Below are 20,502 nucleotides of genomic sequence, written 5' to 3' on the forward strand. Positions count from 1 at the left end.
AAAAAGGGAGACAAGTCCCACACTATTTTACCACTGCTCTCCATATAGTTTGGGCATCCAGGTACATGAAAAGAAGGAAGATCTGTCAAGTTTTATGAGAGCAACTGTACTATCTTGCTCATCGATCTGGACTTGCTGAAACAGGACTTGATAAGTATTTTCATTTTTCAACCCTTTTGTTTTGCTGTCACATTGTTGTCTCTTTGTTACCTTTGTATAGCTTTATATACTTTTTTTCTGTAAATGTTTTATTTGCACCATTTATACCTTTTCATTATTTAGGCTGCATTCACATCTGAGCGCTTCAAAGCCGCTATTTTGCTGCATTTTTGCTGCAATTTTGTTTAGGTCGCCGATGTAAAAGGCAGAAAAATGCATGTAATCTGCCCCAAAGAAGCTCATGTTCTTTTTTGAACTTAGGGCGATTTTCAGATGTTTTGCTTCAGGTGACAAAATGCTCAGATGTGAACAGGTGTCAGTGAAATGAATGGGATTTTGCTTGTTGAGTGTTTTTCAGGCATTTTTTTCTTTTTAGTTTTATGAGCTAAAATCGCTTAGAGGTGAATGCATCCTAAACCATATCTTGAAATGTTAAAATTATCTCTAATGCACTAGTGCAAAACTTGAAGAATCCCTGTCTCTTGAAGAGAGCTACTACATGGTAAATCTTTGGATATACCTGTGTACAGTGTATGTCTATAGACGTTTATTTAAAGTTATAAATTGCTATTGCTAATATTGTGAAGGTTTACTACTTCTCGATTAAAAGTAGTTAGTGGAAGTAAACATTTATTTGCTTAGTTAACTAAATCCAGTGATAATCGAGTTTGTCACATATTGCTTGAATTCTTTGTGGCTGCGATTACATTATGCTGCTAGGGCCAACCACTACACTGCTGGTGCTTACCACTTCACCATGAAATACTGCAGTGCTGGTGTTTAAAAGGTCAGGATCTCTGGTGTTTGCCAGATTACCAAAATGTAGTGCAGCACTAGTGCTTGTGCCCTGTTGCATATGACCATATTTATGCGTTTCTATCACTTCAGCAACATGGGATTGGGTACGCCTGGTTTCAGCAGGGACCTCTTCACCATCATTCAAGCTAGCTCTCAGGGTGACATTTCTTTCTACAGGTTCATGTTCCGAGCCTGATTCGGACAGTGAGGCTTCCTCTCTGCTCTCATCTGTCATGCTTAGAATCCCGTAGGCCTCCTCACTAGTGTAACCTTTCTTTGGACATTTTGGGCACTAAATTAAAAGGTACCTAGGTGTGACTGTGGGGAAAAAGAGCTCCTGGCAAGCAATCCAGGAATGCTTGCATTCTACAAATAAAATGAACTGCTAGTGCTTGCAGAGATCAGGCCTGATCTTGCTACCCCCCTGTTTTGTGGACAATGTATCAGAGGTGGCAGTAAGTAATCAGAAACATTATACTGATATTACATGTGTTGCTTGTTGGGGAAAGGGGGGGGTGCTAAATGCAAGTGCTGGCAGTGATCAGGGCTGATCCCGCTAACACTGCATTTTTGGGAACACTATACTATTGGGGATATAGTGTATAAGTAAAGTTCTGATAATTGTGATCAAGATACTGCTCCTAAAGCCGCGTACACACGTAGCCGTCTGTCCGACGTACTTAGTCTGGCAGACTTCTCGCCAGACTGTCCGTCGGACTTTCCGAACGGGCTACTTGCCCACACACGGCACTTTTTCAGCTGACTAATACAGCGTACTAAGTCCGCCGTACTATCCGCCCTACTTTTGAAATGAATGGACTCGCCCACACACGCGGAGGAAAGTCCGCTCATTTCGAGCGCGTCTCCAGGTAGGCGGGGCCCGCGAAGGAGACGTCGCTGGCCCCGCCGCCTGGTATAGACTTAAAGGGGAACCCCAACGCCGAAAAAAAATCGGCGTGAGAGTCCCCCCCAAGTCCACAACAGACCCTTGTCCGAGCACGCTACCCGGCCGGCCAGGAAAGGGGGGGCGAGGGCCCCCCCTCCTGAGCCGTACCAGGCCTCCCACCCCAAAGCACCTTGTCCCCATGTTGATGAGGACAAGGGCCTCTTCCCGACAACCCTGGCTGTTGGTTGTCAGGGTCTGCGGGCGGGGGGCTTATCGGAATCCGGGAGCCCCCTTTAATAAGGGGGCCCCCGAATACCGGCCCCCCACCCTATGTGAATAAATATGGGGTACAATATACCCCTACCCATTCACCTGTAAAATAAAAGTACAAAAAAAACACAACACATAAGATAAAATACTTTATTGCACAGCTCCGGGGGTCTTCCGTCTTCGGGGGTCTTCTCGCCGGACTCCTCCGCTATCTTCTTGTAGCTCTTTTGCTAGCGGAGGAGCCCAGCTTTCTTCCTCGCCGCCGGCCTCTTCTTCCGACTTCGGGGGTCTTGTCCCCTTCTTCGGTTCTTCTTATAGCTCTTTTACAGGCGGTGGCCTGGTCTTCTGTCGCCGCCGCCGCCTTCCGTTCTTCTGTTCTTCTCTTCTTCTTCTTCAGATGTTGCCTCGCCGAGTCCTCCGCTCACAATGACAGGGAACGGGCACGCGGCGACTTATATAGGGACAAGGGGCGGGGTCTTCGGTGGATGTCACATGGGTTCATGTCACATGATGACCCCGCCCCCTTACGATGTCACAGTCCCGGAGGATGCTGGGACTGTCGCCATGTGACATCAACCCATGTGACATCCACCGAAGACCCCGCCCCTTGTCCCTATATAAGTCGCCGCGCGGCCCCCCCTTCCCCAAGGCACCCCCCATGTTGAGGGCACGCGGCCTGGTACGGCTCAGGAGGGGGGGGGGGCGTTCGCTCGGTAGCGTGCTCGGACAAAGGTCTGATGTGGACTTGGGGGGCACCCCCACGCCGATTTTTTTCGGCGTTGGGGTTCCCCTTTAAGTCCATACCAGGTGGTGGGGCCGGCGGCGTCTTCTTCGCGGGCCCCGCCTACCTGGAGACCTGCTCGAAATGAGCGGACTTTTCTCCGGGCGGGAAAAGTCCACTCATTTCAAAAGTACGGCGGACTGGCATACACACGGCCGGATTGTCCGCCGAAATGCGAGGCCGGCGGGAAGATTGGAGTGTAACACGGCATTCTAAGTCCGCCGTTCTTTCGGGTCAAAAAAGTATGCCGGAGGCTACACACGGGGGATTGTCCGGCGGACTTGAGTTTGCCGGACTTTTCCACCCGCTTGTTTGATCGTGTGTACGCGGCATTACAGACACTATTCTAGTAATGGCGGTGATCAGCAACTTATAGTGTGAAGCCAAAAGTGTGGCGGGAAATTTGGCACTTACTGACAGTTGCTGGGAGGGACGTTAACTGACTCTGATGCTATCCGACGTTGCTAGTGACACTAATACAGTGATCAGTGATAAAAACTGTACACTGTACTAATGACACTGGTGACAGGGAAATCAAGGGGTTAACTGGAGGGCAATCAAGGGGTTAAATGTGCCAAACAAGTGTGTGCACGTGTATATGTGCTGATTTTACTCACGCAAGATCTGTCTTCTCTCCCTGAATGAAAAGAGCTCAGGGAGGGAGAACTGGCCAGATCCTGTATCTTCTTTTTACAAACAAGACACAGGGCTGTGCTGTGATTGGCTACAGTCAATCAGCAGATTCATGGCCGAAATCATTGGCTGAAACCTGTTGACAAACTTGTGGTTTAGCCAATCACAGCACAGGTCAGCATGTGCACTCGAAAACCAGGAAGTACGTGGTGACATACGGGTATGTCTTAGTGCCTAACTGTGCCGCCCGCTCGCAGTAAATGTACTGTGAGTGGGCAGCAAGTGGCTATAAGGTTAAATATTTTTTATAACTCACTGTTTATGGTAAAGTCTAAACATTTTTTCTAGGTCTTGCAGTCCCACTCATCACCACCAGCCACCTGTTTACAGGATGAGCAATCTTCCAAAACATTCTCCAGTTGATATGCAAACAACCTCCCACCCACCTACCTCCAGCCTATTAGATGGCAAGTGGTACTCTCTGCTAGCACTGCTCTCTTTTGTTTCCCCCCTTTACTAATAAGAAAGAAAAAAACATTAAACTGTGCTTGTGAAGCACTCTGCTGGGATAGGTGCCAGAAGATGGAAGTATCTGTGTTTTATGGAGACTATATTTATGGAGACATTTGCTATATGTTAAACCACTAAGTTAAAAACCATGAAATATGTGCCACTGGAATCACTCTTTTGCCTTTTTAACTGAAATGACAAAAGTAGAAGTGAACAACCGGAATATTTTATGGTATTACTTAGTACTAAAACAGGTACAGATTATTTTAAATATTTAGAGAATGAACAAAGGTTATTAAAAAAAAAAAAAAAAGGCTGAAATGTGAAAACTTTCAAAATGACATCATAATATAATACTGTATGGTTAGTTTATTAAACAAGGTTTAAACCAATAAGGTTTAAGGTCATTTTAATACCTTAAATTTCTTCCTCATTTCCTTCAGCTCTCTATCTTGAGTATTCGTGATTTTTAAATTCTCCCTTTTTGGTACTTCAGGTTTACTGTTAAAATAAATTAAATAACCAAATTAGCACACAAAAATCATGTATTCAATTCTTTAGCCCCAACAAAAATAATGTTTTGGATGCAATGGGAAAAATATAAAATGTATGTTAAGTATATTAGTCTGTCTCTGACCCCATGAGGAAAATTTTCTCTCACTTTCTGACCCTGTGATGGAGGGTGTAATTGTGTTTTTCAAGCCCTTGTACACGCGGTCGGAGAATCCGTCGGAATGTGTCCTATCGGACCGTGTTGTCGGATAATCCGACTGTGTGTTGTATGCGTCGGACTGATTACGTCGGAATATCCGTCGGACCCAATTTTACAACTTGTTGGAAATATTTCCCGACAAACTGGTCCGATCGGACATACTCCGATCATGTGTAGAGAATTTTGATCGGACCAAGTGCCACGCATGCTCAGATCAAATTCCTACATCAACGCTATTGGCTACTAGCCTGAATGTAGTCCCATCGTAACAAAATTACGTCATCACGTTCTGAAAGATCGGATTTTTCGACAACTTTGTCCGACCGTGTGTATGCAACAGTTTCGGACAAGATCCGACGGAAAAAAATCCGACGGATTTGGTTGTCGAAATCTCCGACCGTGTGTACACGGGGCTAACACTTCATTGCTCTACCAAAAATCTGTTTCATTGTTGTCTTCTGGATAGAATTTGTCCTAATAAGAAGTTAGAAAACACCTTCATAATTCAGAAAAATTGGCTGGTATGTAGGTGCCAGAGCAGTTGCTCATACTGACCCTTGTGCAACCACACCCAAAAGGATTGTTGATTGGACTATCTCGGTACTTGGTAATCAAAGAATGAATAATAATTAAAAATATATAAAGTTTAATAATAGACAAAAAGCAATTAAACAAACAATACATTAAAAAAATATATAAATAGTGTACACCACAATTGACAAACTACTGGTGGGTTCCCCCGAAGAGTTTCAAATGAAGAGGAGTATACACAAATTCCCTCAACTAGTTTCGTGGAAAAAAAGTTTCATCAGGAGGATGATCTATAAAGCAGATAATACATTTAAATGAAACATGAATAAAACGGAGCAAGAGATGTATGTCTCAAGGAGTTATATACAATATAAATAACGTGAAATTAAGAAGATCAGCTCACCCCCACCACAGGCAAAACTCGCAGACCAGAGGGCCCATCAATTCCCCCAGCGGCGGACATGGGGGATTGTATTAAACAGGCTCTGATTGAGAAAATTATATAACTATTGTAAAAAATTATGTTAAGTATTGTAACCAGTACACACACCAGGTGGCAGGGACACCAACGAGTGAAGCATGAGAAAGGGGTAAAAAAAAAAAAAAGACTCTGCTGTGGGCTGTTGCAGTTGATGGTACATGTCACAGATTTGACTCTTTTTTGCAGAGCTTTATTCGTCTTCATGGCTTTTCAAAAACACAGAGAACTCCTTTTCCAGTAATCATATCAATAAAACTGTAACTATATCAAAGAAACCAACAACTCTGCAGCATTTTGTTTTCCCATTTACATAATCAAGACTGAGCCATTTTTTCTTACAACCGACACCACTAACGCTTTGAATTTTTTTTTCCTCCAGTCGACACCACTGACTGAGGAAAACATTATTCCTCCCACTAACATCAGCAATGCTATGACATTATTTACCTTTACCAATGTTGTCCATGTTTGTCACCAAGGCACACTGTGTACCCTATTAGAAAACCCCTTAGTTTACTAGAGCACTAAACCAGACACAATAAGTTCCACTAGTTTGGCATGCTGCACTCAAGTTGACTAATACCCCTATCCCCTGCACTCACTACTATTGCATTTGTCTTACCCCAAATTTTTGTCTCACAGACTTTCAAAAGTACCCACTTACGCAATGGGATTGATTTACTTAAAGCATATAGACTGCACACTTTGCAAGTGCAGTTGCTCCAGAGCTTCATAAATGAGGGAAAGCTTTGCTGACTTACAACGTCCAAACATGAGCAAAAAAAAGATATTTTTTTTCTTGCATATGATTGGGTATTCTTTGGAAAGTAAAGCTTTACCTCTGCAAAAGCACTTGCAGAGTGAACTGCAACTGCAAAGTGCAAAGTGCCTTTAGTAAATCAACCCCAAAACTTTTTGTGTATCTGTGCAACTAAATGCAAATTACTGTTTCCATCAAGCCATGTTCCAGGTGGATAGATGTTGTTAAGAGAGAAAATGGAGCTGATTTACTAAAGGCAAATCCACTTTGCACGACCAGTGCACTTGGAAGTGCAGTCGCTATAAATCTGAGGAGAGGATCTGAAATGAGGGGAAGCTCTGCTGATTTTATCATCCAATCGTGTACAAGCAAAAATGCTGTTTTTTATTTTCCTTGCATGTCCCCCTCGGATACACAGCGACTGCACTTCCAAGTGCACTTGCAGTGGAAAGTGGATTTGCCTTTAGTAAATCAACCCCATAATACCTATATATCAAACATGTATAGTGACACCTCGATCCAGTACATTATACTCTTAAGTGTAGATTTGATTGTAAGCCTCTCCGACTCAGTATAACACAGCTGTAATGCAGCCTTTAAAACTGTTCGGAATTTTTTTCCAGTTCAATTGTTATTACAAAAATATGACAGTATAGAGAGCACATCCAACAGAACATTCAACAGAATGCTCACATATGTGCATGTCCACACAAAACATTAAAACTATTTTTTAAAATAATAAAGATGTGGATTTAGATTTTTTTAAATGTAGTTTTGATTTGATTAAATATGAAAGGTCATAATTAAATGAAGTTAGAGCATGTTGAGATATGTCCAGATGCACTAAAAATAGATACAATTTAAAGAAGTGTAACAGGCAAATTGAAGTGTTAAGTAAAGTGCTAGGATTAACAGGAGTTGTCAAAGTAGAAAAACTAAACTTATAATAAGAAAATCATGTTACTTGTCAGTAAGATAATCGTAACAGGGTAAAAGGTTTCTCCATTTGTCACAAAACAAGGTTAACTGAAAACCAGGAAGGGAAAGGTGAAAAGGAAAAAAACAGATCAGGGGTGCTTGTGGAGCACAGACTTGGCAATAGCATTCCATGCCAAACATCAACAAAACTAGCAAAATACTCCTATGTGTTAAGAAAGACATAAATCAATAAACCTGCCCCTTTACACAACACTGGTTAGTCCTTATCTTAAAAATGCAATTCAATTTTTGTCACCATTCCTCAGAAAAGACATGGATGAATTAGCAAGGGGGGGGGGGAAATTAATGGGGGGTGGAGGGCTTCAGCTATGAGGATCGATTATATGGAATAGTTATTTGCCCTGGAGAAGTAAGAGGGGATATGATTACAATATACTAAGATATCAAAAGGTGACTTCAGTAACTGTAATAAACAATTTATGCTAAGGTCCCTGAAATTAACATGCAGCCATGACTAGAGGCTAGAAGAAAGGTTTAACCTTATATTGTGGAAAGGGTTCTTTACTGTTTGTGAAACTCCCACCGCCAGAAAGTGGTACTAGCTGTGAGTATTGACAGCTTCAAATAAACATTCAGATTTCTTCCTTGGGAAGCAGAATATACAGGGCTATGGGAATTGTGGGTGAATTTTTTTCTAGACACATAGAACTCGATGGATCTGTGTCTTTTGGATCAATCCTATAAGTTATGTAAATGAGGCCGGAAATGGTGTTTTGAAATGAGGTCCTTGGGTGCATTAAAATAGAGATGGGAGCTACACTCTAGTAGAATAGAATGTCCCAGGAATCAAGTTGTATGTCTTTTGTTCATTTGTTTAAACTGAGATTTTTTAATTTTTTCCCAAAAGGGCTCTACATAAGGGCAATACTTCAACATGTGAATGCTGGTAAATTTATTGTGCCCGGAGTTGGGCTTAAAGTAACAGAGAGACCCGTATCGCGGGGCAAAAGTTTATAGTTAAATTCCTGAATTTTTAATTGATGGCAATCATGCTCATAAAATATAAATAAGACACCTGTACCTGTATGTGTCACATGGACTTATTAATCAATTTGTGATTTAATTATTTCTGTATAGAATGTAGTTCCATTTCCTCAAGCTATATATGTTGTGTAAAGTTTTTATAAAGAAGATATAGGGCCCAAGGCGCTACCTCAAAATTATATGAACTAGATCAGTATTAAAGGGGTCTCCAAATTCCTCTCTACCACCAGAGGAAGAGACCCTCTAAGCAAAAGGAAGACAGGATTATCTGTGTCTTCTCTGATACTGAGAACACGCTACATATATTATTTTGGGCTATAATATCCAGTAAGGCTATCAGATCATATAAAGTATTTTCGTATAATGAGTGTATGTACACACCATACACTCAAAATGGGCAAATTGGGCACCCGTCCTCTACATACACACTCCCAAGGCTATTGTGTAAGGCAATACAGAATGTGGAGATGGATTGAACAAATAAAATAATTATAAAAAATGATTATGAATGTAAATATCAAACAGAAGAATCTATATAAAATCAGACCATATATATATATAAATGTGAGATACTCAATTACAATGCTTCTCTATCACTCAACTATTCCACACTATATATCTCCATGTGAGAGAAAAGATGAGCATCACCCAGCTTTCTCTCTCTTTTTCTGGATTGATGGATGGATTGTTTGAGGGTTTGCATTATTTAATTTACAGAACATGCCCACAACTTTTTTTTATTGTGAAGCAAACAACAAATAGGACAAAATAACAGAAAAAGTCAATGTGCATAATTATTCACCCCCCTCAAGTCAATACTTTGTAGAGCCACCTTTTGTGGCTATCACAGCTCCAAGTCACTTTGGAGAAGTCTCTATGAGCTTGCCACATCTTATCACTGGGACTTTTGCCCATTCCTCCTTGCAAAACTCATCCAGCTCCTTCAAGTTGCATGGTTTGTGCTTGTGAACAGCACTTTAAGTCTGACCACAGATTTTCTATTGGATTGAGGCCAGTGCTTTGTCTAGGCCATTACAACACATTTATGTTTCCCCTTAAACCACTCAAGTGTTGCTTTAGCAGTGTGTTTGGGGTCATTGATCTGCTGGTAGGTAAACCTCCATCCTAGCCTCAAATCACACAGATTGGTAGAGGTTTTACTCAAGAATATCCCTGTATTTAGCACCATCCAGCTTTCCCTCAACCCTGACCAGTTTCCCAGGTCCGAGGGCTGAAAAACATCCCCATTTGACTTTGCTCAATTCATGATAGTTGGGTATAGATAATATTGTTAGATAGCTGATAAACTAGTTTTCCATTGCTCATTAGGGCCACCCTTCCCTTCCCCCCTTTTTTTTTTCTTCTTTCGTCTTTTCTTTTTGAATTAGGAAACGGAAAATGGATAAGGTGATTTTGGGCATAGCTTCTGAGGATTGTGGATATTTATTTATCTTTTTAGGTTGCTATAAAAAACGGCACTATATTTTAATAGGATAAACATAGAAGGTGCTATGTAGTATTTGATTATTATGTGGATTATTGTTTTATTCTTCCAATGTATTTGTTATGTTGCTGTGTATATATGGTGAGAATCTGTTAAAGAAAAAAAACACCCCCACGGCATGATGCTTCCACCACCATGTTTCACAGTGGGGATGGTGTTCTTTGGGGGATGTGATGTGTTGGGTTTGCGTCTTTGATGGCCACAAAGTTCACTTTTAGTCTCATCAGACCAGAGCACCTTCCTCCATACATTTTGTCTCCCATATGCCTTTTCATAAACGCAAAACGTGCCATTTTGTTTTTTGCTGAAAGTAATGGCTTTCTCCTGGCCACTCTGCCATAAAGCCCAACTCTATGGAGCGTACAGCTTATTGTCATCCTATGTACAGATACTCCAGTCTCTGCTGTGGAACTCTGGAGCTCCTCCAGGGTTACCTTAAGTCTCTGTGCTGCCTCTCTAATTAATGCTCTCCTTGCCAGGTCCATGAGTTTTGGTGTGGGGCCGTCACTTGGCAGGTTTGCTGTTGTGCCATATTCTTTCCATTTGGTTATGACAGATTTGATGGTGCTCCTAGGGATCATCAAAGATTTGGATATTTTTTTATAACTTAACCCTGACGTGTCCTTCTCAACAACCTTGTCCCTTACTTGTTTGGAGAGTTCCTTGGTCTTCATGGCAGTGTTTGGTTAGTTGTGCCTCTTGCTTAGGTGTTGCAGCCTCTGGGGCCTTTCAAAAAGGTGTGTATATGTAATGACAGATCATGTGACACTTAGATTGCACACAGGTAGACATCATTTCACTGATTATGTGACTTCTAAAGGTGATTGGCTGCACCAGAGTTTTTTATGGGCTTCATAACAAAGGGGGTGAATACATACACACATGCCAATTATCAGTTTTTTATTTCTGAAAAACAGTTTTATGTATATTTTTTATAACACCAACTTAGACTATTGTGTTCTGATCCATCACATTTAATTCGGATTAAAAAATATTGAACAATAGGCTGTAATGTAACAAAATATGTAAAAGGGGGTGAATACTTTTAAAAGGCACTGTATGCCGTACTGATGGGCACTGATAGGTGACACTGGTAAGCAGCACAAATGAGCAATCATAGGTGGCACTGATATGCATCACTGATGGACTCTCATAGGTGGCACTGATGGGCACTCATAGGTGGCACTGGTGGGCACTTATAGGCAGCACTGATGGGTGGCACTGATAGATGGCTTACAGGCAGCACTTATTAGAAGGCACTGACAGGCATCGCTGATGCCTAATGGGCAATGATTGGTATCCCTGGTAGGCTCACCTGGTGTCTCCAGTTGGCATCCCTGGTGGTCTCTAGTAGGCATCCTTGACGGGCCTGCACTGATAATTAATGCGCTAATTATCAGCGCAGACCCCCCCCCCCCCCCGATCAAGAGAGTAGCCGATCAGCTCTCATCTACTCGTACCTGTCAGTGCGAGTAGAGAAAAAGCAGATTAATGGTTCTTCCTGGTTACCTTGTGATCAGTCGTGATTGGACACAGCTGATCACATGGTAAAAAGCCTACGTCATAGGCTCTTTACCAGGATTGGGGATTACCCTGTGTCAGACTGACACACCACACCGCCGAATCCTGTGATGACGCCCAGCCAGTATAATGAAACCACTTTCCGGCCATCATTCTGCTATATGGCGAGTGGGAATTGGTTAAAGCAAAAGACAGCATAGATTCATGAAAGAAAGAAGTTGTCAAACAAATTAGATTTTATTTAATGAGAAGGTAAGCAAAGCTTTAGACAAATGCGTGGCTGTGGTTATAGTATACTTAGATTTTGCAAAAACATGACACAGCTCCCCACACACAGCTAATGTGTAAGGTACAGTGAAAATAAATGGTTAGAAAATTGTCTAAAAGACCGTCCGTATTCAGAGAGCAGTGGTTAATGATTCATACTCAGAATGGTCTAAGTTTATCAATGGTGTACCCCAAGATTCAGTGTTGAGACCCTTACTTTTTAATATATTTATAAAGGATATAGGGTCTGGGATTAAAAGTAAATTTCAGTCTTTGCAGAAGACACCAAGCTATGCAGTGGAATAACATCCTTACAAGATGTCTCCAACTTAAAAGCTGACCTCAGTGCACTGTTTATTTGGGCAACTGTGTGAAAAAATTAGGTTTAATGTTGATAAATATAAACTTATGCCCTTGGGGCTAAAAACATGCATGTATCTTACAATCATTTTGCTCCTGTACAAATCATTAGTAAGACCTCATCTGAAATATGCAGTTCAGTTTTGGGCACCAGTTTACAAAAAGTATATTAGGAAACTGGAGAAAGTGCAGAGAAGGGCAATCAAACTGATAAGAGGCATGGAGGAGCTCAGCTATAAGGAACGATTAGCTGAACTGAATTTATTCTCTCTTGAGAAGAGGAGATTAAGGGGGGATAAGATCAACATGTATGAATACATAAGTAGTCCATATAGTGAACATGGTGTAGTGGTTATTCACTTTAAGGTCATCGCAGAGGACAAGAGGGCACTCTCTACATCTGGAGGAAAAGAGATTTAATCTCCAAATACAAAAAGGCTTCTTTACAGTAAGAGCTGTGAAAATGTGAAATAGACTCCCTCAAGAGCTGGTTCTGACTAGCTCAGTAGATTGTTTTAAAAAAGGCCTGGATTTTTTCCTAGATACACATAGTATAACTGTAAACTACTATTTATAGGTAAAGTTGATCCAGGGAATATCCAATTGCCTCTTGGGGATCAGGAAGGACATTTTACCCCTGCTGGAGCAAATTGGATCATGCTTTGCTGGGGTTTTTTGCCTTCCTATTGGTTGTCTGGTGTCTTTTTTCAACCTGGCTAAGTATGTCCCTCTGTAGAGATCTGGTGTGGACCTGAGCTTGAAGAATGACACCCTCATGAGGACCTACCCAGGGTAGGCTACCCTGCATCCAAATATACTGCACCTGAAAAAGCAGAACCTTTGGCCATGTTAGATGTGCCATTATCGCCAACTCCCACGCGCATACACAGAGTGATCAATCACAGTGACGGAGCCGCGATACCTGGAAGTAAGCTCCGGGAGAGATGTCCGCGGCCAGAGAGAGGGTCAAGGATGGGTGTGGGGCTTCGATGTAAGGTAAGCAATACATAATGAGCTAGTATGCTCTGCATATTAGCTCATTATGCCTTTGTATTGCAGTTTTTTTTTTAAGGGTTTACAACTACTTTCAGCTTACTGTAAGCTGTGGTGGACTTTTCCTGCCTAACCTACTGGTGTATTACTGGGCATTTATGCTTGTTATGGTAAGATGGTGGTTTGAGCAGTCAAGGGCCAATGTGGCAGTCTGCCTATAGGTGGCCATAATAGGATCTCTTACGTAACTTGGTAATTAGGTATACAGGGGCCCCCCGGCATAACTCTCCCTCCCAACCTCGACTGGGGCGACTTTGCAGGTGTGGGGAGTGGCCAGGCGATGATTCCTGTGTCCTAATCGATGGTCCCCCTATTGTCCCCTGTGGGGAAACCCTTCTCTCCCTCACTTCAGGACAATCCCAGATCTACAACTTTGGGCCCGCTTTGGCATCATGTTGTTGCGAGATATACTACAGATCGGCTCCCTTATTTCATTTCGTGACCTCGTGGAAAAATATGGTCTCCCTGCATGGATGGCATTCAGAAAGCACCAACTGCGCCATGCATTCAGAGCAATTCCCATCAACCCCCCAGCCTTAAGGCAGACCCTATTGAGGAGTTGTTGGCGCAGGAATCCCTCAGTAAACCTGCACTGTACCTGGCTATCCTTCAGACAGACTCGCCTAAAATGGATGCCCTGTGGAATAAATGGAAGGCAGATTTACTTAACTTGGATAGGGCAGCACAGTGGTGTAGTGGTTAGCACTCTCACCTAGCAGTAAGAAGGGTCGCTGGTTCGTATCCCAACCACGACACTACCTGCCTGGAGTTTGCATGTTCTCCCTGTGCCTGTGTGGGTTTCCTCTGGGTACTCCAGTATCCTCCCAAAATCCAAAGACATGCAGGTAGGTTAATTGGCTTCTGTCCAAAATTGGCCCTAGTATATGAATGGGGACCTTGGATTGTGGGCTCCTTGAGGGTAGGAACCAATGTGAGTGTGTAATGTACAGGGATAGGGACAATTGTAGAAACTCACTCAGGTTGAACTGGGTGGACTGGTGTCTTTATTCAACCTAACTAAATATGAAATTATGATAGAGAGACCTGGGAGGAATGTTTTGAGAATTGCTCTAAATTGGTGATATCCTCTAGGGACAAACTGATACAAACTAAATTCTTGCATAGGGTGTACTAGACTGCACAAAATCTATCTGCTGCATTTTCCAAATTGTCCGCGCTGTCACTCACCTGAAGGCACTTATTTACACATGTTTTGGACCTGTTCCAGGCTGACCTGTTACTGGGCTGAGGTGCAGGAGTATATTAATGTTCGCCTTCAGATGGAGTCTCCTTTGACAGCTGAACTTGCACTGTTGGGCGTACAGGATGATAAGAAAAGGCCTAGATACACTAAGATACCGATCTCGCTTCTGCTCTTCTATGCCAAAAAGGAGATCCTGTTAAAATGGACCTCCCATTTGCCCCACACTGTAAGGGTGTGGGAAAACTCGGTTAATGCTGTACTGCCTCTGTATAAGTAGAGTGACTCCATCTTTGTAAGTTCATATAGGATTAATCTGGGTAACTTTACTAGCTGGTTTAGATTATGTATCTGCAGACTGTGGAAGTTTTTCTGTAAACATGCACATAAGGAAATATAGCTTGCATAGGCAGTCTCATTCTATGCTGTCTAAATAAAGATATTGTGTCACAATATGTCTGGGCCACATATCCCATGACTGTGATTCAGAAGCAGATGACATGAGTAATGATATGTAATGATATGTAAAGATGGTGTATAATGTACGCCTATGTATTAACCACACCCATGTTCTATGCAATGATTGGCTGATAAGGGTGCATATAAAATGCAGTCCCTCCCACAATATATTAGACAACTCCTGAACTTTGGTCTCGACTAGTCTCTCCTTGTGTTTGTAAGGATGTTTGTCTCCTAATGTTGCAGCATTAGTATAAAGGGTTTCGTGAGTATTGTAATTTCGTTAGTTACACCTAGCTGGTCTTTGTCAGGTATATAGAAATACCATTTTCATCACAACACTGACCTATATGAGTAGAGGATGTCCCCTGAAGTATGAGCGAATTTGGCAGCCATGGACTGATCCCATTCAGACCATCTGTCGATAGACGCTTATTGCCTACAGACATGTCAACTTTGGTGTATTTTGAAGGAGCCTTCTCTCGCTCTCCCCCCTCCTCTCATGGTCCCCCTGATTAATGGATGACTATTCTGTAGGCGTGTGGCACCTGTTAACTTGTGGCAATATGTTCTATTTCCTATGTTCCTCACATGTATGTCATTGCACTGTATGCAACTGCTATATCTCTTGTCGAGAGTTATCTGTATCATACCATGTTTTCTTTTTTCAATAAAGACCAACCTTTTTGTTAAAAAAAAAAAGGCAGTGCTCCAGTCCTTAGAGGAGACCCCAGACTCCAAGTCATGTGATCAAAGTGTACTATAGTCAGGAAGCGTGATATGAGTGTGAGATTTTTTCAATCGTTTTATATATCATAGATAACATATGGTGGGGTGTTTCCAAAGAGCCAGTGTCTCTTAACTTAGAAACAGAATTATCAGCCTACCACAATAGCTCCTTCAGTTGGCTGGGGGTCTGCAGAAGGCATGCTTAGACCTAATACATAGCCTGATGGCCAACTAAGGTAGGTCACATGGCAAGCTGTAACACTGCTTATCATTGAGAGGTAGCAGCTTTGTATTGTAGCACATGGCAAGCCGTAACACTGCTTCTCAATGAGAGGTAGCGGCTGAATGTTGACCACATGACGAGTTGTAACACTGCTTTTACAGTCACTTAGCATTGTCAGCATGCAACAGGAAGTAGTGTTACAGGCAGGGCCTACAGATAAGAAATTTTGCACCAGAGTGATACAACGGACAGATTATTGACCCTTGCAGAGCCATTGGCTCGCCAAGCTCTATAAGTACCTACTGAGAGAAGTGGTAAGGACATGCCACTAGCAGTGCTAGAGCCACAGACTTGCTGCATCCTCCTGTTGTTCTAAGGACATGTAGGTCAGCAGAGAGAATGGATCCACATCTGACAGCAGAAATTACAGGAATAGCCCAAAAGTGAAAGTAAATGAACTGGTGTATATAGAATGGAATAAAACTGAGTTTGATTGCCTTTAGCAATGTAGTCCTCTGGGAGACACAACAAAGTCAGTGAAGGGAAAGTCTGTCAAAAATGAATTAAAGACTTGGGTAGACACTGCAAACATGTTAATCGAGGTGCTTATCTAGGATACCTAGGATCTGGGGAGCCTAGGTATCAGTCAGTAACAGTAACAGTAACAGTTTGATAGCAAAATCTTCAGTGTTCATCCAACACTAGACAGAGAGGGACTGTGAGTACACATGAGCTGCGAGTGCACGTGGGGTACGAGTGCACATGGACTGTATGTACATGTAAGCTGTGAGTGCACATGGGCTGTGTGTGCACATGGACAGTGAGTACCTGTGTATTGTATTGTTGAGTACCTGTGTATTGTTGAGTATTTGTGTCAGGAAGCTAATCCTTAGTTCATTTGGACAGGGTATAATCACCAATCCTCATTAAATTAGTAGGTACGATGCCCGGCAGGTGTGGACATGCGACTCGGTGTACATCTTGCGGCATGTATGCGTTCATTGATCATCTGATCAAGGGTGAATACTGCTGTGCAAAATGTAAGCACATGGTTTCCCTGGAAGCCCAGTTTCTGAATCTAGGGAAGCAACTGTCAGCACTGAGAAGACCCTTCATACTAAAAGAGAGCTGGGCACCAGCACAGAAGCGGGTCGAGGCAAAGAGGTGCAGGCACTAGAAAAGAGATGGGTGACAGTCAGGAAGGATAGATGGGAAAGTGCCAGGGGGGCCTGGGCTGGACACTGCTGGAGCTGAGGGACTCCCCTAGCTGCCAGGGCAATAACTCTTCCAGTGAGAGAGGGGGGGAAGTGAAGGGAAAGAAAATACAGATTCTGGTGTTAGGGGACTAAATTCTTAGAAGGACAGAGAGGGCAATCTGTGACAAAGACCTGAAACGCTGAACTGTATGCTGTCTACCGAGCGCTCGAGTTCAGCACATCACGGATCTGGTGGACAGATTACTGGGAGGGGCTGGGGAAGACTTGGCTGTCATGGTGCACAATGGAACCAATGACAAAGCCAAAGGAATCTGGAGTGTCCTAAAGAACAATTTTAGTGACTTAGGAGCTAAATTGAGGAAAAGGACCTCCAAGGTAGTATTCCCAGAAATACTACCAGTGCCTCGAGCCACACCAGAAAGGCAGAGGGAGATTAGGGAATTAAGCAAGTGGCTGTGCAGCTGGTGTAGAAAGGAGGGGTTTGGGTTCTCAGACAGTCACCAGTTCTATAGAAGGGACAGACTGCACTTAAATGAGGAGGGTGCAGATCTGCTGGGAGTGAAGATGGGCGAAAAGGTAGAGGGGCTTTTAAACCAGGCAATAGGGGAGGTCCAGAGGTAGAGATAGTCAACGCGGAACACATTCCAGAGGGTAGTATTGGGGGCATTAGTAGTAGGTTGACTAAAGCACATAAACCTGAGGTAAGTATAGTAACAAGTCCTATTTGCAACCTTGGAACACCCAATAAGAAGACAGTATGTGACCGGTCTAAACTACGTGGAATGTTCACCAATGCCGGGAGCCTGGCGGACAAGATGGGAGAACTAGAGATACTGTTGTACAAGAAGGATTTCTATTTTGTGGGAATTTCAAAGACTTGGTTCAACAACTCTCTTGATTGGCTGGCAACCATTTAAGGGTATTCCCTTTATTGCAGGGATAAAGAGGGTAAAAAAGGGGGAGGGGTATGCCTATATATCAAGAATAATGTACAAGTGAATGTGAGAGATGACATCGCTAAGGGAGCAAGGGAGGAGGTGGAATCCTTATGGGTAGAGCTCCAAAGGGATGAAACTAAGGGGAAAGTAATCCTGGGAGTATGCTATAGGCCCCCTACCCTGGTGTAGGAGGGGAAGACGGACCTCCTATCACAATTTGGATTAGCGGCAAAGGTGGGAAGTGTCACTATAATGTGGGATTTTAATTATCCAGACATACCCTGGGCGGAAGGAACAGTGCACTCGTCTAATGCCACGTACACATGACCGGTTTTCCCGTCGGAATAAACTCTGAAGGTTTTTCCGACAGAGTTTTGACGGAGTTCCGCTGAAACTGTCTTGCATACACATGATCACACCAAAATCCGATCGTTAAGAATGTTGTGACATACAACACGTACGACAGGACTAGAAAAAGGAAGTTCAATAGCCAGTCGTTTTTGGTCCGTCGGAACAGCATACAGACGAGAAGTTTTCCCGATAGGAATTGGCTCTGTTGAAAATACAGTATTTAAAACATGTTCTATTTCTATGTCTGTCAGAATTTTCATTAAAAAAAGTCAGATGAGGCATACACACGATCGGAATATACGATGAAAAGCTTCCATCTGACTTTTTCTGTCGGACATTCTGCTCATGTGTACACGGCATAAGGCTTGCCAGTTCCTAAATGTCTTGCAGGACAATTTCATGGGTCAGATGGTAGAAGTGCCAACTAGAAACAAAGCATTACTACACCTACAGATTACCAACATACAGACCTGATCACGGATGTGGAAAAACAGGGCAATTTAGGAAACAGGTCAATTAGCTTCAGTATAAATTACACAAATATTAAACATAAGGGGAATACAAAGACTCTGAATTTCAAAAGAGCCAACTTCTCTAACCTACGATCCTTGCTAGAAGATATTAATTGGGATAGAATCTTAGGAACAAAGAACACGGAGGAGAGATGGGTTTGCTTTAAGAGCATATTAAATAAGAGCATTAGCCAGTACATCCCATTGGGAAATAAATGTAAAAGAGCAAACAAAAGTTCTGGGTGGCTTAACTCCAATGTACAAATGCATATAAAAGCAAAGGAGAAGGCCTTCATAAAATACAAGGCTGATGAATCATCATCAGCATCCAAACTTTACAAATAATGCAACAAGAAATGTAAGGGTGCAGTTAGGGCAGATAAGATAGAACACAAAAGACACATAGTGGAGGAGAGCAAAAAACAATCACAAGAAATTCTTTAGGTATATAAATAGTACAAGAGGGAGGACAGACCATATTGGCCCCATGAAGAATGAGGAAGGGAATATGGTTACAAAGGATGGTGAGATGGCGAAGGTATTGAATTTATTCTTCTCCTCAGACTTCACGAGGGACTCAAGGGGCTTCAATAACCAAAACTGCAGTGTTTTTCCTCATGACATATCACAGAGAGCACCCTCATGGCTAACAAAGGACAGAATTAGGAATAGACTTGAAAAACCGAACATTAATAAGTCGCCGGGATCAGATGGCTTGCACCCAAGGGTCCTTAGGGAACTCAGTAATTGCCAGACCATTGTTCCAAATTTTTACTAACAGTTACATAGTTAGTAAGGTTGAATAAAGATACCAGTCCATCCAGTGCAACCTGAGTGAATATCTACAATTGTCCCTATCCCTGTACATTGCACACTTACATTGGTCCCTACCCTCATGGAGCCAACAACCCAAGGTCCCCATTCATATACTAGGGCCAATTTTGGACAGAAGCCAATTAACCTAACTGTATGTCTTTGGAGTGTGGGAGGAAACCCATGCAGGTACAGGGAGAACATGCAAACTGCAGGCGGGTAGTGTAGTGTCGTGGTTGGGATTCAAACCAGCGCCCCTTTTTACTGCTAGGCGAGAGTGCTAACCACTACACCACTGTGCCACCTTTGACAGTCTACTGACTGGAATGATACCAGCTGATTGGAGAAAAGTCAATGTAGTACCAATATTTAAAAAAAGGGCCAAAAAATATCCCTGGGAATTACAGACTAGTTAGCTTAACATCAATACTATGCAAGCTCTTGGAGGGGATGATAAGGGACTATACACAGGGTTTTAGTAATGAAAACGGTATCATTAGCAGAAATCAGCATGGATTCCTGAAGAATCATTCTTGCCAAACCAATCTAATAACCTTCTATGAGGAGACGAGCTGCCATCTAGATAAAGGAAGGCCTGTAGATGTGGTGTAAGTTGATTTTGCAAAGGCATTTGACACAGTTCCCCATAAACATTAACTGTACAAAGTAAGGTCCATTTGCATGAACCGTAGGGTGAGTACATGGATTGGAAACTGGCTACAGGGGCGAGTTCAGAGGTTAGTGATAAATGGGGAGTACTCAGAATGGTCAGGGGTGGAATGTGGGGTCCCCCGGGGTTCTGTCCTGGGACCAATCCTATTTAATTTGTTCATAAATTACCTGGAGAATG

At 42.6% G+C, this 20,502-nt stretch overlaps 1 protein-coding gene across 1 annotated transcript in view; it reads right to left on the reverse strand.

The window, feature by feature from the left end:
• Positions 1 to 20,502, reverse strand: part of LOC143974426 (FYN-binding protein 1-like) — a 449,689-nt gene that overhangs the window by 119,819 nt on the left and 309,368 nt on the right. Inside the window, exon 12 of the mRNA XM_077475803.1 lies at positions 4,454 to 4,538. Coding sequence (XP_077331929.1) covers positions 4,454 to 4,538 — 85 coding nt within the window. The remainder of the gene's footprint in view (positions 1 to 4,453; positions 4,539 to 20,502) is intronic.

This window comes from Lithobates pipiens, unplaced genomic scaffold, assembly GCF_037356315.1.
Source record: "Lithobates pipiens isolate NorthernLeopardFrog02 unplaced genomic scaffold, aLitPip1_a1.2 Scaffold_13, whole genome shotgun sequence".
NCBI lineage: Eukaryota > Metazoa > Chordata > Amphibia > Anura > Ranidae > Lithobates > Lithobates pipiens.